This window comes from Pezoporus wallicus, unplaced genomic scaffold, assembly GCF_028554395.1.
Source record: "Pezoporus wallicus isolate ANWC-B61680 ecotype Strahan unplaced genomic scaffold, APGP_CSIRO_Pwel_v1 contig_9449, whole genome shotgun sequence".
In the NCBI taxonomy this organism is placed as follows: domain Eukaryota; kingdom Metazoa; phylum Chordata; class Aves; order Psittaciformes; family Psittacidae; genus Pezoporus; species Pezoporus wallicus.
Genome location: NW_026641531.1, coordinates 462,568 through 486,628, shown reverse-complemented (window position 1 = coordinate 486,628; position 24,061 = coordinate 462,568). Strand labels below are relative to the sequence as shown.

Below are 24,061 nucleotides of genomic sequence, written 5' to 3'. Positions count from 1 at the left end.
TCATACAGTTAATGTGTCTTACTTGCCATTAGCTGTATATAATTGTGCCATTGTAATTTGATAATTGATGATAATCTGTTCATTGCCTTGAATTTGTTTGGTTGCAGCTAGAAAGTGGATTAAACAGGAGGAAACTAAGAAGAAAACTATAGGGTATAGAGGGGTATAGAGAAAGAGGGATTAAAGGAAGGGAAACCAAAACTGAACAGAGATTCAGAAAAGAACACAGGGAGAGTTTTCTGTTTTTAATTTTAAATTGGTTGCAAACCTTCACTAATGAATGTGTTTACCCATCCTGGGAGAAAAGGATGTCTGTTCCTTCAGTCTGTCTTCTGCAGCTGCACCAAATAGATGCCACTATTTCTGGGTTTCATATTCATCTTTCAGTTTTCATTTTGATCTCTTGGAGGTATTTTACTTGTGTTGCCTACAAAGCTTAAGGTACTTTAACTGAAAGAACTCAAATAGACCAAGTTCTTGCATTTCTCTTCTGCTTTTTCTTTATCTGGCAGCATAATTAAAGTCCCTTTTCTGAAAAATTCTGAGTGCATGGTGCTGATACACGGTGAATAATGAGGTCCAAGCTCAAGATAAAGTGCAAAGTTTTTGGAGGACAGAACTATTTCATGTAGTGAGCCAAGCTCCTTGTATTTACAGAAGTGACTTTTAATTTATTTGTAGCTGAATCCAGAAAGATAGTGCAAAATATTAACAGCAGAATCCAGTGAATGAGACTATAGTGCTGATTTGTTCTTTGTGCAGTACTACATCACAGCTATTTTCTGTGCTGTGGTCCAAAACTAAGACCTGCACTGCAGCAGAAAATGAGCATTCAGCTTGACAGAACCTGTGAGGTGACCAGCTCTTCACTAGAGAATGCATGACATTTTGGGCTATGTTACAAGGATGTTCAGTGATTTAGAAACTTTTGTACAGAGCATTTTAAGTGCTTATCTTTGTAAATGTTGTTTTCCAGAATATCTCATTACTGTGTTTATCCTAGTACCTAAATCCTTTGAGTTTGTCCCTCTAATGTCTTTTATCAGTAATAGCAATTGGTAGAGGGAGCACTGCTATGAGTAAAAAAAAATATTCATTTTCTAGCTCAGCGATTTGCAGACTCTTTTGGTTTGTAGATATTTCTGTATTTTTCCAACAGAACTTGCTTTTCCTAAGTACTTTCCGTTGGTAGATGTGTAGTAGTTGTAGCCCGTGGACGACTGTTTGCAAAGCCCTTTATTTGAGAGTGGAAATGACGTGGTTCTGATTTATCTGCCTTAACGCTGGAATTAATTTTCTAAGAGTAGGTATGGCTTGGTGTAAAGCTTGAAAGATGGATAAGCAAATGGACAAAGGAAAAATGTGGAAAAGAGACATATTAGTTCATGAAAAGGTCAGCTAAATGCTGAGCAGCGGTCCAAAAGCAAATCACATGTTAGGACTCATTAGGAAAAAGTAGAGAATAAAAGAGAGGCCATTCTTGTGCCTCTCCAATATCCAGGTTTTGCCTATGTCTTGGACATGAGTGTATTCTGGTCCCTGTGTAAAAGGATATGGTAGATAAAAAGAGCTGGAAAAGAGTCTAAGGAGAGCAGTGATCAAAGATGTGATATGCCTGCCATTGGAGATGACTGTGTAAGCTGGAACTCTTCAGTCTGGAAAAGAGAAGGCTCACATGAGATTTGGTTGATGTGACAAAAATCTGACACAGGTTAAAATAAGGTTTGACATGACATCCTTCTCACACACCTCCTGATACAGGTGCTAGGATACAGGTTAAGGCCCAGTTCAAAAGAAACAAGAAAAGGTTGCTCTTTGCACAGGGGGCAGTAGATGTGTGGGACTACTTGAAGGATGTGTGGCTGCTAATAGCTAATTTAGCCTTAAGGGGAGTTCAGCAAGTTTGTGGAAGAGGAATTCATTGGCTGTTATGAAGTAGAATCCAAGAAACCACATCTGTCTCAGGAAGTCACCGAGTTGAAAATGTTTGGATGCTGGGAGAATTTTAAGGGGAAGTTTTATATTTTTGCTGTGCTCTTATTCATCATGAGACATCTGCTCATGGCTGCTATTGGAGACAGAATACTAAGCCTTTTGTTCTGAAGTAGTATGGCTGTTCTTATGTTTCTTATAGGTTGTTTTTGATCATTATGTTAATTTTTCTAATGAGAGGAGTAATATACCAGGTAACCACAGGATATCTGTGAGCAGTGTGGTGTGCATCTGTGAAGAAGGCACAGATGATCCTAGAAAGCACGAAGTACTTCAAATAGAACTGGGAAGCATTTATGTCATTAAACCTATTCCAAAATATTATGTACCATTCTAGCTAGCTATTCACATGCAGAGGGGACTACTAGGACAGTTATAGAAATTGAGTGTTTGCTTCACAGAAAGCATGGGCTTTAATTAAATTACAAGAGTGGATGCTATTGCTGTATATAAATGTATCACGGACAAAATGCCAGCAAGGGAGAAGAACTAATCAAGCTAAAGAACTATATTGGCATAAGAGCAAATGCATGTAAACTGGTGATGTGTGAGTTTAGGCAGAGAACTGGGGGAATCTTGCCATTTGAGCACCAGAGTTTTGCAGCAATCTTCCAAGAAATGCCATGGTGTTTAAAGCAGAAAAACTTCAGGGGGGGAAAGGATGAGAAGAGCTCTCGGTAGCTGACTTCTCTAGTTGAACTAAGAAGTAGGAGAAGCCCAGGAAAGGGCTGCAGAGCTCTCTCTATTCCTTGGAGTTGCTCAAGGCCTCCAGCTGCTCCCTGTAGCCTGCTGTGAGGCTCTGCTGTCTGTTTTGTTTCAGCCAAATTTTGTACTGTTATGTAGCCTTTCTGTGTTCCTGTCACTTCCTGACCATGGCCTTTCTAATCCTTCAGGTAGTGATTTGGATCTCATCCATCCTTCTGTTTTCTGATCATAGCCATCCTGTGAAATGCAAACAGTTGCTGTTTAGCCAAAAGAAAAAAATAAAAAGAAGATGACAGGGTAAGGTATAATGCAGATTTCAGGGTATTTGTTTGCAAAACCAGGAAATAGAAACAGTGACAGCTGTTAACAGCTTGAACAAACTGTTTGTAGTGGTTTCCTACTTGATAAATATGTTAAACCTTTCCCAGTTTTGCCTTATGTTCTTTTATCCAAGCTGTTTATTAATAAAACTAGCAGTGATGATGACAGATTGGTTTTCCACAAAGCCATGTGTGAAAGTATCTTTAAAAATAATTGCCCCTGGTAAAATTCCATTAAATATATTTTTATGATAGAATCATAGCAACTTTACAGCCCTGCGTCACCATCTACCACGGAATTCCCATGCTGCTACATTTATTTACTCCATCCAAGCGTTGTAAGAAAGGCAAATAATATTCCTGCTCTAGAGATAGAGTAACTGAGGTGCCTAATGAACCTGTTTGAAGTCGCACAGTAAAGTTGTCCCAAGTCATACTTTACTTGTACCCATGTAGTGCATGGCATCCACAGATGACACCAAAGTCAGCAGGACTACTGATACTACTGTACTAAGGTTACAGGGTTGAAGGAGATGTGAAGATCTGTGTATTAGGAGTTAGTGTGGTTAGTATGTTAACAGGTTTAGTTAAAATAGTTCCTTTGATTATTTAGGTACATCCTTTGCATGAGGGTAAGAAGTAAAAAGAAAAACCAACCAAAGCAACCCAAAACCAGCAACCCAAAGCAAGATCAGGGCTCTTCAGAAGTGAACAAGTAACAGGGAACAAGCTAGCTAAGCAGCACCCAGGAAAGAAACAGTGTTATTCTTGATATCAGTGGATTCAGAGGACTTAGAGGAGGTCTGGGAAGGGGTCTGCTGGGCAGTGATGCTCATCACTGTCCATTCTCAAGACAAGTGTTGAACAAATAAACCTTGGTGTAATAAATTGAGGTATGAAACAAGGTGGTTTCAGTTCTTAAATTTCAAACACTTGTGTCCTTGAAATCAACTTCTATATTTTATGAGTGATATATAGGTGTAAACATGCAGAGGATCTGCACTTGACCTCTGAAGTTGATTGCTTTTCCAATCATAAACTGATAGTTTTGTTCAGAAGCTTTTTGGAATCAGTGGAATATTAGTACTGCACAGACAGAATAACTCCACATTCTTTAGTATTTTATAAGCTTGAATAATGATTATCGTGGCCATATGTAATGTGTGCTGAGCATCACAGTTGATATATTCTTACTGGTACATTTGGTATATTTGAAAATCTCAACTATGTAGAGCTTCTAAAGGAATGTACTTAGGCCCTCTACTGATCATTCTGGGAATAGGAAAGAGGAAAAACCGCCCAGCAATATTAAAATACTGGCAAAAAGGGCCTTTTTTGGAAAAGGGAAGATAAATGTAGGGAAATGTAGGATAGAATAAAGAGCTGTTCTATTTAAGTAAGGCCATTCACTAGCATTATTTTCAGAAATATCAAAAAAAAAAAAACACCAAAAACCAAAGGACAAAATAACAGTTTCAGTGAAGACAAGTTATTCTGTTTTGAGCTGCTGTAAATTAAAATCTATTGAAAAATCAAGTTTTGCAAAAGGCCCTATGCCAATGGCATTTTTTGCCTTATGTTTTAAAAATACCTATTCAAAATCTAGTGCATTCTGTATTCAGGCTAGAACCATAACGAAATTAAACTTAGGGCAAGTTCCTCATAGTAACACTTGTCAAATCTTCTCTGAAGGCTTCAGAGGAAGGTCTGTTATGGTCAGGTAATGGGACAATCAGAGTACAAGTATTTAGTTCATATGCTTTACCCTGAGAAGCTGCTCAGAAGTGTGAAGTCTCTGAGCACTACTTAGCATCACTTTCCCCCTCATTTTTGCATTGTGGGTGTATCAGGGAAAGTTTTGTGATGTTTTTCCAAGTGTTTGATCATAACATGAGTTACTGAGTCTAGAGCTATTTATTTGGAATTGATCAGTATCATCTTCTTGTGTACCATTGATTTCTGTGTATCGATATTTCAGTTCAGACAGTGTGGTTACCACACCACACTTCCGTGTGCTTGCAGCTTCTTTAAACCCTAGTTAACAAATCGTGTCAGCTCTGTATTAGCTAATGGATATTTACAGATCTTTGGAAATATAAAGTGTGAGGCAAGCATCAGAACTTTCAGAGGTGAGCCAGTACCGGAACATTACATAACACTGTGATGAGAAATGATACTGAATTAAAGTGAAACTATGGGGGGGATTTTAGGAGACAAAAAGTACCAGGCTGGGCTGTGTGCTTCTGAAATCCATGCTACTGCCATTCCTATTGCAAATGTTTTCAAAAGAAAAGAAAAAAGAAAACTCGTATGTGCATTTAGCACTATGCTAGTGCAACATTACTGGTGCATCAACTGCCTTCCAGAGGTCTGCTCCTCATAGCCTCCTCACAGATCCCTTCATCTGCTTTTTCCTCTAAAACAATGTGACTTCCTCTAAGCTGGGTATGGGTGCAGTCCCTGGCATATGCTGCCCCCAAAACTGTGCTATCTCAAACTCTGGAAAGTCGTTTTTGGCCTGGGCCATGAAGATTTTAGTGAGAGTGAGACTAAATGGACAAGCGACACAGCCCTGGCCAGTGGCTTGACGCTTTGTGTTTGCTGGTGTAGGTGTAGCTGTGGAGTACCTTAGCTCGTTTTCCCATGATGGCGTGGACTGATTGTTGCGAACCACATTTGGCAGCTCTGGTCTGATTTGTTTCCTACTAGTACAGGAATAAAATTCAATAGCAGAGAAATTCTTACAAAACATCATTAGCTTTTAGACTAGTGGCAGAATCCTGCTATGCTGTGGTAGTCCCAGGTCAGAGAAGGCAACATGTATGTCAAAATAAAACCACAGGGAAGTAGTAGGACATGATCAGGCTTGTGTTACTCTGTGCATTTGGATACCAGTACTTCCCAGAGGGCTGGAGATACACACAAAGTCCTCTGGGGCGTGGGTTTTGAGAAGTATTTTTCTTGGTAAAAAGTGAGTTCTGCAAAGTCTCCATAAGTTGTTACTGAGTATATCCGTAACAACAGAACTTGTAATTCTAAGCTCATTGCTCTTTAGCTCTCTGCCTTTTTCACTACTTTTTCTTCTTTTCTTTTCTTGTTTTTCCTCCCAATTTTATTTCCTTAGATCTAACTGGCTAAAACCGTGCTGTGGGAGACGAGCAGCTGTGTGGCAGGTGTTTTTGCTCAGTGCAAGTCTCAACGGTTTCCTGGTAGCCTGTGTAGTATTGGTGGTGATTCTCCTGACTCTGGAACTCCTAATAGATATAAAGCTTCTCCAGTGTGAGTAGGAGGATTTTTATGTTTCTGTTCTGATGAAATAAAGGCTTAACTTGCTGGGAGATGTTTGAAGGGGGGAGGAGGAGGATGCTGGGGATATTTTTTTCCTACCATTTAGATGATTACTAGGCTAGGCAAGAAATATGGTTTTGTGGAACCCTGGTATAGTGAAGTCTATATATATACAATAAGGTCTGTTCCTTATTTTGCTGACCCAATTCAGTGCTGGACAAATTTTCAAAGGACTCGAGCTGAGTGTACATGCAGAGATCAGCTCTTGTTATCATTAGTACTTAAAGTCTGTCCTTCACTGGCACACTCTGTATACACAGGGGAAAGATCATTTGTGCATCGTTAATGTCTGATACTTTTCACATGCATGTCCATAGGCAGAAATGATGGACTTGCTAGGGTATTTGATGCTTTTTTATTAATCGATTCCTACTGAGGTTGGTAGGAATTGAAATTGCTGTTTTCTATCTTGTAATGCACCCAAATGATATAGAACTTCATTCTACTTTGCTAACACACTGGAAGCCAAATGATAGCTTAGGTGAAGTTTTGCTTTACCTGAATTCACTCTACGCAGGTTCCACAATGGAAATTTTAATGCTGCTGATTTGCTTCCTAATTAATCTTTGTGTTTCTAGCCCTCTTTTCCTCTATTCCCTTTTTTCTTTTTTTCCTTTTATGACACAAAGCTAACATGAGCACAAATACCTTTTTCTTATGCTAAACACTGAAGGACAGCCTCTAGCATATCTGTAAAATCTCAGATACGCTGAAATGGCAGTGATGGGGTTCAGCCAATCTAATAACTGCAAGAATACATAGCATGAAAGAGGCATGGCCTGGTATCTTCTAGAGCAACTTTAAACTGAGCAAACGATCCTTGTAGTCCGTGGAAGTCCTTTTATTTTTGTGATTTCTCAATTGGTATTAGTGGAGGCCGATTCACGGTAAAGGTTTAGGTATTGCGTTTGGGTTTAGATTACTTTAGGGGACTTCATTGGTAATTGCAGTCATTTTATAAACACGATAAGATAAAGGAATGACTGAGCTGTCTTCCCATGCTGTTGCCACCATTTACACTCCTGTCTGTCCATACTGCACGCACTGGTCTGAGCATGGGCACTTAGTTACATTTGTAGTCTGTAGCAACTTGCACTTTGGAGGAGGAAGCCCAGGATTTGGACAAGTCTGTTGCTTTCAAAAAATGTCAGGGATTCCAATTATGGGTCTAAGTCCTTAAGTGAAGAATTTAAACAGTATTCACTGAGGTGCTACATCTTTATGTAAAGACTTGTCACTACTGTGGAGCCAAAGAGTTTAAATGTTTCTGTTGATTTCTCTTTGATTTCTAACACAGTTTTGGATACTTCCCTTTGGAAGCACCAGCTTTCTTACCATTTATTTTCTGAAAAATCTTCTAAAGGCAACTTTATTGTAGGGATCATTCTTCCTCTATGTGCCTAGTGCATGATACTCTTAAAAGCTCTGCATCTTGCACCTTGTATGTGACCTATAGGTGTTTGGTAGAACCAAGTAATTTCACTGTTCAGAGGCTGCCTACACTGATTTTCTCAGCACCCGAGAAAGGACCCATTCCACTCTTGTGTTGCTCCTTTGCATTGTAATGAATTGACCCATCAGGCTTCTTACAGTCATTAAGTTGAATAACTTCTATTTTGTTTTAAATCAGATAAAACCTATTTTGGCGGGGTTGGTACAAGTACTGCAGTTGTGCCATATGAGGAATGGCTGCAACTTACATTAAGATTTTAAAAAGCCATTTAGGCCATACAGTTTTAAATTATTCATTATTCTATATGAAATCAACCAAATGCATTAGGATGTGTTACAGCACATCACTGCCAATTTTGTTCACAGTAACAACTGCTAATCCACATTATAGACTGTAATTACTTAGGAAAACTCCTTTATTTTTACTTTTAATAGTGTTTTTCTTGGCTTTGACATTTTGAGAGCATCATTTTCCTCTCATACTTTTAGTGCAGGCTTTGATTGTGCTGTGCACTTCTCCCATACACAAAACTGTCAGTGTTAGTGATGGAGGCTGAATTTGCAAATGTGTGGATCACACATGAAAAGGACAGAGACCTTTTAGGGTATTTTAGCACAAAGCATATTCATGCCAGAATTAGAAACCCCAGAAAGCAGGGGACATGTAATGGGTCTGTTTTTTATAGGTTTCTGTCTTATAATCACCTTTTTTAGTCCTGTCTTCAAAGCTCTTCATATGCATTAACAAAATAAGGTTTCAATACCTTGTGATGTTCTGCAAATGCAGAAACAGATGTGTATTATGTCACTTGCACCTCATCTCAGGGGAAAAAAAAAAGGTTCTGGCACGTTCCAATCCCCGCTGTCAGAAATACAGACCATGCTGCCCCTTCCTCATCTTCAGTAGTTTCAGGGAAAGCAACTCAGAAAATCATACTGCCATCACCTTCAGGTCTTCCTGAAAACTGTGAAGCTGAAAGGCTCTGCTCCTGTCCATTTGGTTGCTGGATTGAAGCCCTGTCTGACTACAGGCCAAGCTGTGCAAAGAAGATGCACATTGTAGCGCAGCAGTGCCTCAGTGGCAGTGGGTTCAGGGCTTGCCCAAACCATGTAGGGAGCATCTGCTATCTGATCCTTGCAGAAGCAGTAGAGTTTGTATCTCTCAGCAAGTCATCCTCAAGAACAACATTCAAGTGCTGATGGTGCAAGCTTCTGTAATGGCCACTCAGGGTTTGTCAGGCTGTGCTCTTCAACCCTTCCCTCCTGGATATCCACTTTGAAGAGATGGGAAGGCAAGGGAAAGGGTGAGGAGGAAGATTGAGGTTGGCTGTACTCTGCATTTTATGCTGAATCATCTTCTTCAAGACTAAAAAGCATCTGGATTTGCAACCACTTCTTCCCCATAGCACCAGACAATTAAAATGTGAAATTAAGCACAACTTTTTGGTTTTTAGTTACAATTTTTTATATATATATATTTTTTTTTTCCTGGGGTATGTGGGGGTGGGTGGGTGAAGGGGGAGAAGTTACAAGTTCAACAAGTATGAAATTCTGTCCCAGATGAAAGTAGAAGCCGAACAGCTTATGTGCTTTGTCTCAAATCGAATCCCAGTGATGTATCCTAACCACCACAGAGCAGGGATGAGCACCTGTTGGAGAAGACTTGTTTTTTGTAACTTTTGACTGCATATTTGGAAGGGAGTGTCTTGGAAGAGGCAGATATCCAGGGTCAGTGTATGGGCTGGTGATTCAGCTCTTGTACAAAAGCTTCTTGCTTGGAAGGCATTTTCAGATTGACTGTTTTACTGGCAATGTAACTGCATGCTGTCTGGCAGCACGTCCACGACTCTGCCGCAGTAACTTCAAGCGTCAGAAGATGAGTTTCTGTCCAAATTCGTGGTTGTTGTATCTTTTTTTGTCCACTAAGGGGCAGCTGGAGCCTTGTATGTCAGTCGAGAGCTGGTTGAAAAATCCTTTGTGAATGGTTTCCATTTCTTGTTCTTTATGCCACCCTATAAAGACAGCGTCTTGGGAATATATTTTGCCCATTTGTTTCATCTTTAGGTAGCTCCTCTGCTGTACCACAGCAAACCCTCTCTTGTGAAGCCCCAGGTGAGCTTCAGCTGTGGCAGATGAGTTTTCTTTGTATCCTGCTTTCTTACCTTATCCCTTCCCCCCCTTCCCGTTTTAAGCAGTTTTAGTTTTAAAATAAGTGCTTTATTTAGTGCAAGCCCTATATGTTCTTGGGACTTAGTTAATTCTGCCAGTCTTGTGTCTCTATTCACAGAGTCACTGATTGCCTTAAACTTTGCTTTGAAACTGCAGGACTGAACAGGCTATTTTAATCTGCCTGTTGCAGGGGTGGTAGGCTCACAAACACCCTGAAGTAAAGAGAGGATGTCTTCTCTTCATTCTCTTATTTCAATCTTGAGAGCATGTGACCTCCAGAGGAGGAATTGCCAGCAGTTCTGATACTGGACCCTCTCAGCTTTGCTCTGTCAGCAAGGAAGAGAACTTTGGTTACAGAATTTCAGTTAAACTTACTTATTAAGGAATCCTCCTGTTCTCAAGACATTCATTTGAGCTCATGCAGATAACCTGTATCATAGAGCTTCTTAGGCAGTCTTGCAGCAGACTCATTTGTCTGAGTTTATTTCAATTTACCTATAAGCTAAACAAATTGAACCAAATAAAAGCCTGATTTAACGCCAGTGAGTGTCTGTCAAGGCTTTAGTACTCTGTAAAATTTAATGAATTCAGATATGTTTTCATGAGTGTTCTTCCCAGTCGGTTCCTGAAAGGTCTTTGTTCAGTCGTTTCACTATGGAAGTGGACCAACTACTTCAACAGTTGGTGTGCATGGAGAGTACCGATATGGGAAGTTGGTGTGTAGAATCCAGAGTTTCATAAATTACCACTTTAACTTACCCCTTACAGACCTCTTTTCATGGAGGAGTTTGAAATTAAGTGAACATAAGTGATTTTGTCACTGTCATTCTGAAGAAGAGTGCTTACAAAGAAATTGTGTGGCTCAACCGACTACTTTAACTGGAATTATTATTTCATTTACTGTGACTTTCTTGAGTGTTCTCATGAAAACTTGCTTGAAGACAAACCTGTCCATGTGACAGCCACCCTGCCTGAAAAACACTGTACAAAAATAGTCACATTTTATTTGTTGTACAAATTAGAATTGCTGACATTTCACAAAATCCTTAAAATGAGTATATTAAGATTTGATTTTATTAGCAGTTAACAGTTATATTGACTCTTTCTGTTGCTTCTCTCACTATGATTTTCTTAGAATCAGACTTCACTCCAAGAGGAATGGGGTCCTGAGCTAGTCCTGGCTGTTCATGCCACAACAGGAGACCTGTACAAAAGTCTACCTACCTAGGTTATTTATTTAGATAATGGGAATGTATGTTTTTAACCCCAGTTTAAGCAGTAGTTTTTAATCATCAGTTCCAGACAATTACTGATATTCTGGGCTAAATTGTCAAAGAATGAATATGAGGAATAATGTGGGGAGAGTATAGCATTCTGTTTCCTTACAGAATTCTGGCTCAGGTATACAGGATTTAGTTATACATCCATATGTAAGTCATAGCATTACTGGTTATAGTAAACATAAGTTGCATTCTGCTGCTGTAATGACACTTCATTGTATTGTGTTAATTGCAGTTTCAAGTGCTTCACAGTTTGCGGGAGTAATTCACTGGATCAGCCTAGTCATCCTGTCTGTTTTCTTTTCAGAGGTATGTATAATCTAAGTCTTTTACCACATACAGAACTGCAAAGTATTCTTATACTGTCACTGGAATTAGCAAGAGTTTAACAGTAATTTGACTGTGAATAAATGTAGCACAGTGTGCTTAAAAAGCTATTAAAGAAACCCCAAAACAGTAAAAATCTTGTTTAGATTAGTGCTGTTGCTCAGAATTGCTGCCTGGAATTGGTAAGAAACATGGAAGATCCTGTCTTCCAAATTATAATTGGAAACCTGCAAAAAGAAATCTTCATCTCCAAATCCATACAGGCTCAGGGTAGGACTAGTTTTAGGTTGGTTTTTTTTTTTACTAAAAGGTCTGTTGTGAGAATGGGATTATCTCCTCTCACAATTTGTGTGGGTAGTTTTGATGTTCTGGTTTGCTGCATATGACACAGAAAGAGAATGAAACAAATGGTGAATTTGTTTTCAAAAATGGTATGGCTGTATTGTGCTTTGGAAAAGGCTATAGCCATGATGTAACAAATGACCAGACTCAGATAATCGGTTATCAACTTTATTCCAGAAAGAAGTCATTTAGACTAGTCCTGAAATATCCCAAAATACTTTCAAGGCTGTTTTTTTTGAGGTCATAATGTGTTACTTGTCACAAAAAAAATGTCCTATGTTTGTGAATTTAGCAGATAGCTTGGACTTAAGTATTTAAATTACTTTTTCTAGTTCCATAGGAGAAAATGTCATCCAAACAGATGATCATTCATCGCCCTGTGGTAAATTTAGGTGAAGGTTACAAAAAAAAATGAAAAACCAAGGAGCTGTGATACCTGCAAATGAGTTGATAGATCACTTGTGTTGAATTGACGCTCATTATATTATACCACTCTTTATTTCCATGGGTCTGTTTATGAAAGACATGTATTTGCATGTATCACTTTGTGTTTCTGCTCGTAACAGGGATTTTCTAGCTGGTGTTGCCAGACTGTCAGTGGGTGCTTTCTGAAAGGAGTCCTTGATAACAGGCAGGGTGATTGCATCCTAACTGCCTAGCGCTGCAGTTAAACAGAAATAGGATTAGTGTGCCCATCCTTTGACGGTAGTTGTGGCTTGTAGGATACATATAAGATGACTGATAAAAAATACCTCTAAACAAAAAATGTTGCAGCTCATCTTTCCCTTTTGAATTGCACATCCTAATTCTCAAGGGTTCTACTCATCCTACTCAGGATTGGTGGATGGACTCCATTCACTATGAAGAAATTGCTTCCTGGAGCTTGTTTCACAGAAGACTTCTCCTGTGGTCCTCAATTTCCTCCTGCTGGGGTGTGGTCTCAAGTTCTGTTTTCATTCATTTGCACTACCAACTACTCTTCTCAAACCCTAGTGCAGTGCCTTGTAAGCTTCTATATCCCTTCCATAGTTCGGTTTGTATGCTGGCAGTTTTGGGTTGGTTGGGTCTGGCAATGCAGGCAGATCCTCAAGGCCAGTCAGTACTCGTCTGTCGCAGGGAAGAAATCAGTTCTTTCAGTTCGACTGAGATAGAGTACCCACAGAAGTGGATAAACTGATTCAGAACTGCTTTGTGGGAAAACAGGAATAGAAGTACATCACAGAGCCCAGACTGGTTGTCCCCACTAACCATACTCAGTTTTGGATCTGTGTTGGCTTTCCTTCTCCTCTCTATATTAGGTTTTTGGAACTCCTTTTCTTTGTCCACTTGCTGTTCTCACTTTTTATAAACCTCTTACTACTCACTTCTTTCACCTGTTTGATTATGGTCTGAATTTATACTGAAATAAAATGAGGCCACAAGGCAGCCATGTAAGGTGCACAAAGGAGGGTAGGGTTTTGGAAACTGGTTCATTAGACAGCTCAGAGTCCTAGACTGGGCTCAAGCAACAGAGATGGCTCCACAGAGCAACAGGATGTACTTCAAAACCCACAGAGATGGAAGAGAATGAAGGTGTGCCTTTCCTATGGGCTTTGCTGGAGTGGACTTGTGAGCGAGAGCACATCTGTTTATGTTGAAATGCATCTCAGCAGAGGAAAACCAAAAGGTTTCATTATTTTTCAATGACATCAAAAACTTTGCTTTTTCAAGAGATTATGAAATATTACAAAAATTGCAGATCACATTATTTACCCTTTTTGTGCCTTCAGGGGATTATTTGCCCACTGATTCCCAGTGCCATGAGTCAGTGGTCTTTGTTTGGAATTATTTGTGGGGAAGATCCTGTGTTATAGTGAGATTTTGCAGTCTGTGAGTATTCATTCCAGGATGATTTTCCAGAGATGAGCAGGATTAGTTGCGTTGCTTGGATATAACAGGCAGCTGCTGAGCATTGATTAGTCTTTCAGTGAGTGCCTTTTCCCTGAAAGCCAAGGATTTGGGGTTTCTAGTGTTCAGAAAGTGGTGTTTCTATAGCAAGTACCATGGCCTAAGGTTGGATGTTTATTGTTTCTTCGGTAGTTTGATTCCTACTAGCTGTATATGCGAACACACAATTCTTCAGAAAGGCCTCAGCTCAGCCTTAGAGAACAAATAACATGAAGTTGTAAAAGACTAACTAAAAACCAGAAAGCTTTCAGCACAAAATCTGTTTGGAAAACCATGACTGATTAAAAGCTGGTGCTGTAAAGGTATCGCAAGTAATTAGACTCTTATCATATTAAAGAGGCACTAGCTTTTTGCTTGGTTAAAATGAAGGGGACAAACATGCCAGCAGCTGGCAAATGCCAGCAGAACAGCTGCCAACAAAATTAAATAGCTACTCTCAGAGCACCTTCCTGCTGTTTCTATGCTTGTGATATAGCTACAAGCCTTAAAGGAATTTATTGCACTCTGTTAATTTTATGTTCTCTGTCACTGACTGTGACATTACAATGTTAAAGCATCCGTATTCAAGTGAAGTGCACATGAGCTCTTTTTGCTTTTTTCCTAGTATTTGAACAGGATTTACTAGTGGTAATGATCATGTATGTTTGTCTCTGTTTACATACACCACACCACTATGATTTGTCTGTGCACCAAATGTTACCCAGATGTTAAGACAGAAGAAAAGAGAAAGGCACGGGGGGAGAAACCCCGGTACCAACAGCAAGGCAAGGCTGGGGTTACACCCTGTCAAGAGAGCAAATTCAGCCTTGGTAATAGTTGGCTGAGAAAAGGAAGATGGGGAATGTCACAGTTTTGGTAAGTGGATTGGAGTCTGCTTATGTTTTAATAGTCTTATCACATTGCCAGAAATACTTGATTCTGCAGCTGTTGTGAAGTTCTGCTTTCCCACTAAGATTGATGAGACTGTTTGCGTGCAAGATCTGAGTTCTTGAATATTAGTTTTTTGCATTATTCTGCGTGTGCTTCAGTCAACCAAGCACTCAGGCATTCTGCTAGCTTTCAGCACTTGTGTTCCCATGGGATTAACCAGGTCTTCCAATGTGCTTAGAAGTTAGGCAGTGTGTCCAGGAAACGAGTTCTCAAATTGGGTAGAGTAAGTCTGGGGTCTGAGCTGATAAAGAATTGTTTCATTAGCTATGGCTCATGAGTGCATTTAGATTTTCACTTTCAGGGGAAAAACCAAACAAGCAAAACCCAACAACAAACCAAACAACAGGACTTTCCTTGCCTTTTAAGTTAAAGGGAGGAGTCCATAGTAGTCTGGCAATTCACTCCTTGCAGTCCTTGGATGGAATGCAGCCTCTTAAGGAAGACCCTACTATTTCTGTTCTGTTAAGACGAAAAAGATCCTAAATGACAGAGCCAAAAGAAAATACTGTATTTTCCATATAGATTTTTCATAACAAATTCATAATACTAGAAAAAACAGTTATATTAAGTTACATTTTTGTGAGCTTCAGACAGTTGAGCAGAAAGAAGATGATCTTCTATTATAATACTTCCATAAGCTGTGGCTTCTTTTACAGGCATTTTCCTTCATTCCACGTACACACAACATTTCTCATTGTGCATAAATGCATTGCTTGCTGTGTACATTTTGAGTTTTCAGGGGTTGATTAGGGGCATTACCTAGGAACAAAGGTGTGGATTTTACATACTAATGTAAAGGTAAATTTAAGTTTTCTTCCTTGCCAGTGTGCGTATTTAATATACTGTGAAATTTCTAACCACTTTTCTTGCTTCTCAAAAAAAAAAGTAGTTACCAAGGAAAATGGTTTCGTAGAGGTCTAGGAATTAAGACCTAGCAGACACCTTCCTGAAACACCAGTGTGACCGTGTCTTTTATACGGTGTGCTTTATCAATGCTTCATCTGTGCTTTCATTTCTTGATAGTGGCAGTCTAGCACTTTCTACACAGTGCATTTCAGAGATAAGAATTAGTGCTAGTGTAATCATGCCTAGAGGGAACTTCTGATCCTGGGTTGCTTAACACCAGTTTTCTCCAATCTGCATGCACCTTATGGTAGTACAGTGCATCTCTTGTAAGCCATTTCTATTTCTGAAAAGTCCTTTCAAATCTATGCAGAATTGTCAGTTAAAAATCAATTATTGTTCTCCATATTGTAAGAACAAATATTAAAGGAGAACAGAAGAACAAATAGAACTGCAGAGTTAATGCAAAGGTGCATTTGGATACTACATGATATCAAAATGGTATTGGTGGCAGTTAATGAAAAAGAATATACTGCATTCATGCCTATTAGTGCTTTTGCACATAATTATTTCTGTGTGACCACGTGTGCTAATGGAGCCAAAGCAGTTCCAGAGTGCAGTACATGGGGAGTGTTTTGTACTGCTAATATGTGAGGTGAGGTCAGTAGTTACATGTTTCCTTTCAGAACCTTGACTGAAGGAGAAGCTGTGTGTGGAGGATGCCTATCCACTGGAACCAGAAGGGTGTCTCTGTTTAAAGGTGCTAACATGTTCCTTCATGTTACTAGTGGCTGAGGATAGCGTGCACTAGAACTGCCAAGGCAGTATCTCAGAACAGGCACACCAGATGATGGAAAAAGATTGTTTTAAGTAGTGAATGAGTGAAGGCCTTTGTGGAATGACTCAAACCAGAGAGGTTATAAATTACAGATTGGGTACAAGGTGTTCCTTCTTGGAAAGATTTCAATAAATATTTGGTCTTAAGAGATACAGCCAAAAGGCAGAAGCTTAATCTTCAGAGTTTTTATACAAGCCAGAGGTAGAGACTTTCTGTAATAGATTGATTAGTTTTGTGGCAGAGGAAGGAAGGAAGGGCTCTTTTAAAGACACCTTTTCCACCCCACTCCATCCTGTCTATCTCTTGTACAATCACTACCCCATCTCAAAGTGCAGAGTTGCTCTCCTTCGCTGTTAGCTAACCCTGGTGGGTCAGCTTCACCTCCTGCACTGCCTCCTTTTGGTTTCTTAACACTGTGGGTTGATTTGGCACAGTGAGTCACCAGGAATAAATTGTGTATTAACTGTGCAAACGAAAGAGTGTTTAATGGTTGATAGTGTTCCACCTAATGTGGGCTGCAGTCAGGTGACAAATGTAGGCTGGCTCATAGAGACTGTGAGAATTCATATGGCTGGCTGGCTGTCTGTGTGAATTCCCACAATCCCTATGAGCCAGGAAGCCAGAAGCAAAGGACTTGGCCAAGTTTCCATACAAAATTAGAGAGAAAACCTGCAGCATCACACAGTTCTTCATAAATTTCACTGCAGACAGTTAAAGTTGTTCAAACAATTGGGTGTCACCGAGGGACACTGTGAACTTCACAATTACATTTCTGTCTCAAAAATGGCTTAAAATTTTACCTTTACCTGGGTTTATTCCAACTTAAATTAACAGAAGTGTTCAGTCATTTACCTTTTATTAGTGCACTGGGCAGGCTTTTATGCAATAGCTTAGCTTTTCTCAGAAAACAAAAAACTTATTTCTGATATAAAAAACATATGTGTATGTTAAAGGACTTTCTAATGAAAAGCTTTCCAGTGAAGAAATGCTACAACGTTCTTTGTCAAGAACAAAAACCCAAGCTGGCAGTAGCCTTTAACAGGAAGGTACTCACACTGATATTTGATGTTGGCTTTCAAATCTGTGTTCCAGAAATGCAGAATGCCTGTAGTTTGGTCCATCTACACTGTGTAGGTTATTATTAATTTCTGTATCTGGTTGTGGCGTTTTCTCAGCTTTTGTGCAGGGTCTGCTTTTTTACTTTCTCTATTGAGTACACAATCAAATGCAAGATGTATTCATTTGAAAGATATTTTTGATTGCTTAGGAAAAATGATAAAATGTCATTGACAAGTAACACCAATGCTTTCTTTCATTTCAAACTCTTTATCATGCTAAACAGTCAGGGAGGTTTGACCAGTGAAGTCCAAATTTGCTTGGTTGAGACCCCTCTGGGTAGCAATTATGGCAATGGTAGTGGATGTAATCTCATGCTCAGTACAAACAGGGGGGGCAGGGAAAGCTAAACCTAGTTTGGAGTTGCCGCTAGTGAAGACTGGAGAATGGGCAGTAATTGTGTAGCACCTGGGTCTCCAGACATACTTCCTTGGGGTGTCCAGTTCCTCAGGGCACCAAGGAAAAGCTGCCTTACCTGGCTTTTGTCACTTGAGTGCTGCTGTGGGGATTCTTGTTAACAGTGATAATGCTGGTGCATAGGTTTCAGACCTTCCATAAAGAACAAGCCTCAGTTGTACCCCAGTTTGTGCTGAAGAGTGCACCTCTCAGATGGGGAGCTGGTTCATTCCACCCTCACACTCTCCTTTCCTACAGTGTGTTTGCTCTAGCTGAGAGCAAAGATGCTAATCATCATGGCATTGTCTGTGAGGAGACCTAGGGGTAGCACCAGCAACCATTACTGCATCAGACGTCTGCTGAACAGACTTCCAGCCCTTGCTGACTTGTGCTGATTCACGCCAGCAGACTGAAAACGAAAACATTTGTGCTAGCTTCCAGCCCTTGGAACTGCTCAGACCCCTTAATATGAAGTAGCACAGTCTGATTTGAAACACTACAGTGAGGAATTAAGAAGGCAGAAAGGAAAACCCTTTTTATGTTCCCTCAGCAGCCCCACATTAAATCATACTTAGAGTATTGAGACACTGTTTGTTTTCTTTGTGCAGATATGCCTTAGAATTTCACTGGAAATACCTTTGTGCTCACCTGTCCAAAGGGAGAAAGATTTTCACCGTCAGTTACTGTAAAGATGTTAAGTGTTCAACCATCCTTTAGTTGCTTTTTGACCTAGCACTTCATAAATGCTGCTTAAGCATAGTAGAAAATGAGCCAGATTTCTCTATGCTGTCAGCGGGGCTGCTGTGGGAAGGGTAGTATCCCAAGCTTTGAAGTAGGCACTGTTTTTTCTCATTCATTTCCAGATGGCTGCCTGCTGTGGAACTTGCTGGGGTGGACCCCAGGTTAACCAATGTGGCTGAACTTACGGGCTCATAAGTAACTTGTACTTGCTCATTTTGTGCAGCTTCTCAGTGGGGAGTGAGGGAGGTGCTTACAGAGGAGCTGGGATGCTTTTGTCCCAAAGCGTTCTGCTCAGGGCCTGAGCTGAGGCTGCAGAAGTGCCTTGGTTGTACAGCAGGAGGTGTACTTACACTTTGTGCTTACATCACATTGTGCTTGCAAATTTGGAGACAGAGGGATTTAAGGAGCTGCTGTTGCTCATCTCTTCCTCCACAAATAGGTTAATAAGAAAATTGCTGTGAGCCTTATTCCTATGCTGCATTTGTAAAATGCTTTGAAAGTAAAATGTCCTTAGGACTGCAGACCAGCAGCTTTAGCATTTCTTGGTGTCTATGCAGAGTCCTGTAATCTTTTGCAGCGTAAAGAGCATGCTGCATTTTCTCTTCTGGCCTGTGACTGCCTTTCTCAGCCAGACTTGGCCAGTGCGTCAGGGACACCATTTCTGAGTCAGCAGTGGCTGGGTCACTGTCCTGCTCATTGACAGTATGAGGCTGGGCTCTGAAAGCACCGTATTTCCCACAGGAATGTCTCCCTCTGCCAAACAGGATTAAGTGCTGTTATCAAGGTTTAGAATGCCAAGACAGAGCTCAGCGCAACCATCCCGGGCCAAGTGAGGCAATTGGGCTCATGGCGTTTGGCAAAACCAGGCATGGGAACAGTACTGAAAAATCTAGTGTTGTTCTACAATTAGTTAGTGCTGGTATGTTTGGCTTAATATATTTGTATTTGGAATGAAGAGGAGGTACATGTATTCATCACAGTCGTTTTTTCTGCACAGTTCTTGGCACAATCCCCCCTCACACATAGACCTGCAGAGCTCTCTGTCATTAGCACTGTTCTCTAATGGAGAAAGTAGCATTTTGATCTGCACATAGCTGCATTTGGACTCTTCATGTCTGTAGTGTCTGTCAAAATCTGACCTTGATACTGCTCTTGGCAGAAAACATCCCATCATGTGAATTCAATTTCAATCTTTAATTGGCTGACTCCTTTTTTTTATTTTGATCTTCTGACAGCCAGGTAAAAACTGAGGAAAAGTGCCATTGGATTTTTAAATGGGAATTCACCATTGGTTCATTCTCCGTTATTTCTCTTTTTTAGCTACTGGTGCTACTTTATGGCTGTTGTGCTTCATAGTGGAGGATCAGAGAGAGATTTATCTCTCCCTTGTCCTAACTGTTTTTCAATAAGACAACAGCCCTGTAGTCCAGAGAGGGAGAATTAGAACCTGTGCTCTTTAGATTGACAAAATGTCAGTATCTTTAGGCATTGAGAGGGAGCAGTGCCTCTTTTCTTTTTGTAGAAAATAGTAAGCACAGGCTTATCAAAGGTGGCAAGAAAAGAGAATCTTTTCACCTTCCAACTGAGGAGGCCCAGCAGTGGATGTTACATAGGCTTGGGTCAGAGGTTGGGCTATGGAGGGTTGGCAATCTAAATCTCACCAGTCTAAAAGCAAAACTTTAGGAGGATGGAAGGATTGCTGCAGATCTGAATTGGAACTTTTTAATGCAAGTTTCATTGAGCAGGACAGTGGTTGGGAAGCAGTACCTGCTTTCATAATACAGAAGTGCAGCTATTTCTAGATCCTCATTATTATTCAGAAGAAAAGCATAATGCTTATGTAAGACAAAAATATGATCCTATAGATAGATGTAGGACTAAACATTTGTCTAAAATTACAATAACAGTCATCATCTCCCCCCCCCCCCCTATTTTACTAGACTATTTTGAGGATTGTGGTCCTTGGCATATGGGATTACATTGAAAACAAAGTAGAGGTAAGCACTCTTACTCTTTGTACTCTTTTCCAGGCAGTCACAGTAAGAATATTAAGCACTGCTTTGGGTGGGTTTTTTATAGACCTGATGTAATACAGCGTCTTTTAAGTCAGATAAATAAGCTTATTCTTCTCATTCTATGTATGTATATATAGCTGTATGATGCAGTACCTTTTTCTGTGGGAGACTCAGAGTGTGACTTTCTGGAATATTTTATGAAGGGAAGGTTCTGTCATTTCTTCTCTTTGGGACTCTTGTTTTCTTGTTAGAGCTATGCTAGTTTAACTTGATATCTCTACCCTGAGATAATGAACAGTACAGGTTATATGACTTGTTATGTCATTGTTATCGTTATGTGACTTGTGTAGCCCCATTCCCATCATCAGGTTGAAATTAGAACCAAATTACAAATTCTGTGTAGTTTTGTGATAAGAAATACTGGTTTGGCAAAACGCTCAATTTTCTTGTGAAATCATTTTTTAGTTAAATTGAATTCTGACAGATACCATAATTTATACCTCAAATTAAGAAATGAGGTAGAATGCGCAGGCTGTTGCAGAGGCAGATAAAGAAATGCATGTGTTTAAATAACTCAATCTAATTCTGAGCAAAAGTGTGAAGATCAGGAAAACTAAAAGCTCTTTGTTGAGTCTGATAAACTAATACTGCACAGGGTGCACCCAAAGAAAATGTGGGTTTTCTCAGAGCTGAAGTGAGTCTAGGAACCTGCACATTTTTGTAATAAAGTTGTAAACTTTTTAACTTTTTTTGCTAGAAAATTTACATGAAACTGAAGTTATTGATTGGGAGACTCTTATTATGGAGGCTAAATGCAGCAGTTTCTGATAAATAATTTTGCTGATTTGGAACAGAGCAATGTCCTTTACTGCCCATCATATGGTCCTAGTAAGAAGTGTTTCTTTTCAGTACACTGAATTGTTATGCACAATTCTGAATATATAGTGCTTATCCAATCTGATGTCTTGCCTCCTTATGCAAACCATTAATCACTGCTCTTTGGCAGCAGGGAAGGGTCTCAGTAGGAATGAAAATGTGGTATTCTGTTCTACCCTGCTAGGCGAGTGTAGGACAGACACAACACTATTGCCAGTTTGCTCTGAAATGTCTTTACTCATGCATTTCTAAAACGTTGCACAATTGCCTTTTCTGATCTAATCCCAATGCAACCAATGTCATACAAATCATTCTGAATAGTTCCAGTTGTCAAAACCCTTGAAAACCTAGCTGCCCAATAAAGGTGAGAGCAAGGAGTCTGTCTGTCTTGATGCATAGCCATTGCCACACACGTTGCATAGTCAGGATGTGGCCAAGAGCCATCAAGTCTCTTTGCTCCATCTTTTTCTGCTTGTCCTCTTGATCTCTTCATTTAGACAGTATGATCTATTGGCACGGACCGTATCCTTTTTTTGGGATGACATTATGCTAAGTAACAGGTAATAAGTACCAATGATAATAAAACTCTTTGGCTGTAATAGCATTTAGGCTATCACTTCTGCTTGGAAATTTTGGCCAGTATTTCCAAATACCTTTTTCTCTCCCTGTCCTCCTACCACAGTTTGTGTCTCCTCACATCATAAAATGCACTAAGGAATTCTGTTGTGCTGCCTAAAAAGGATGCAGCCTTTCTGTGGCTTGGCCACTTCTCGTATCCCTTTCAAACATATACCATAATTACATTTCTTTTGGGCAAATTGAGCCCAAGGCAGGAATGGCAGGGCTATGAACTCTAGGAGAGCTTTGAAAAAATTGATTTCTCTCTAGGTGTTTGATGGTGCTGTCATAATCTTGTCCTTGGCACCAATGGTGGCCTCAACAGTGGCTAATGGCCCCAGCAGCCCATGGGATGCTATCAGCCTTATTATCACACTACGAATCTGGAGAGTGAAGAGGATCATTGATGGTAAGTGGTGATTCAGTTTGGGGCTCCAAGAATTACCTGGCAGGCTGAGGAAACAAAAAAGACATTTTAAAACCATGTAAATATTGTTTGTCACCACTGTTTCTATCATTCTCCTTCCTCTTATTTTTAAGAAGATGGAACAGAAGACGGTTATGATTCCTATGGATGCAAGTAGGTCTCCAGTTCATGGCTGTTCCCTAGGAGTCTTTATAATTGATTAGTTTATCTTTCTGTTGAGCACCTTCACATCCCCTGTCCTGTAAAGCAAATGCTCTGATCTGCTTCCTCTCTCCTGCCACCAGATATCATTCCTGATTCTGCAAAATAATTGCTTCCAATCTGCCTTTCTGAATACTTGCTGCACCCTCTCCATTCCCTACAGCTAGCTCTGTCTTGGGGCTTTCTTTTCCATGTTCTCATCTGTAATACTATTTTTATGTCAAATTCCAGGAGCATATTCTTACCATGGGGGTTCCATGCTGAAGGTGCTCTCTGCAATGGTGGTGCTCTGCAGCATAATACTGAAGCATGTATTGGTGTTGTTTTGTACAGACCTTGGTGGGGGGAGCACCAGGGGAGATAAGAAAGCCCCAGAAGTGAGGGTTCTGGAGAGCAGAACCACTGACTGTTGAGCAGTTTGAGGCATTTGTTTTTACAGGGAAGAGAAGTGGAAGAGGAATTAATGAAGGGTCATTTTGCTCATGGAGAAAGATCAGAGTCAATTCGTTATTTTGAGTTTAGATGCCCAGGAAACCCTGTATTCAGAGTTGTGGAAGGGTCGTAGCCCTCTGAAGTGTACAAGAGAAATTGAGGATCTCGTGCAGCTTCAGAAAACATCAAGAGTTGCAGTATGCATTGAACATCTTTGCTGGTCCGTCAGAGTTTGCCATAGTTATGACAGGAGCAAAATTTCCAGGGGCTTTCAGAAGAGTTGTTAAAAACTGGGCTGTAGCTCGAAAACCAATAGAAGATAAATGCCTTTTTGTTTTTAAAATACCCTTCTTAGTCTGCTGTTTCCATTAAGGACTTATTTCTTACCACAAAGTCTAGGAATTAAATGCTTAGGGCTCTGGAATAGTTCTTTTCCTAAGGGAGCCATGCTGTTCAGGCTTAGAGGTGATGGGTGTAGCTCTAAGCAGAAAATCCTTCTAGCTAGCAATTCAGGAAATGTGGGGTAAACACTGGAAAAGATCTGTATGAGTGCAGCAGAAGCTAGGAAGAGCATGCAGAGGATGCATTTCAGCTCAGCTGGGGAAATAGAGGTCTCACCCAACAAGACCTAGATGCTGCTGACCTGCATTTCATGTGTTGGAAATCCTTCCCCAGAGGAAATACTCCAGTGCTATTTCTATAAGAAATACTCTAGATCCAAGTGAAAGGGGTGACATTCATTGGCC

At 40.1% G+C, this 24,061-nt stretch overlaps 1 protein-coding gene across 3 annotated transcripts in view; it reads left to right on the top strand.

Moving 5' to 3' along the window:
* TMEM266 (transmembrane protein 266) overlaps nucleotides 1-24,061 on the top strand; it is an 86,475-nt gene that overhangs the window by 32,927 nt on the left and 29,487 nt on the right. For 2 of the 3 annotated variants that reach the window (XM_057424165.1, XM_057424164.1), the window contains exons 5-8: nucleotides 6,142-6,296; nucleotides 11,502-11,575; nucleotides 20,687-20,743; nucleotides 22,526-22,664. In XM_057424165.1, coding sequence (XP_057280148.1) covers nucleotides 6,142-6,296; nucleotides 11,502-11,575; nucleotides 20,687-20,743; nucleotides 22,526-22,664 — 425 coding nt within the window. The remainder of the gene's footprint in view (nucleotides 1-6,141; nucleotides 6,297-11,501; nucleotides 11,576-20,686; nucleotides 20,744-22,525; nucleotides 22,665-24,061) is intronic. The other variant, XM_057424166.1, reaches the window with a different exon arrangement.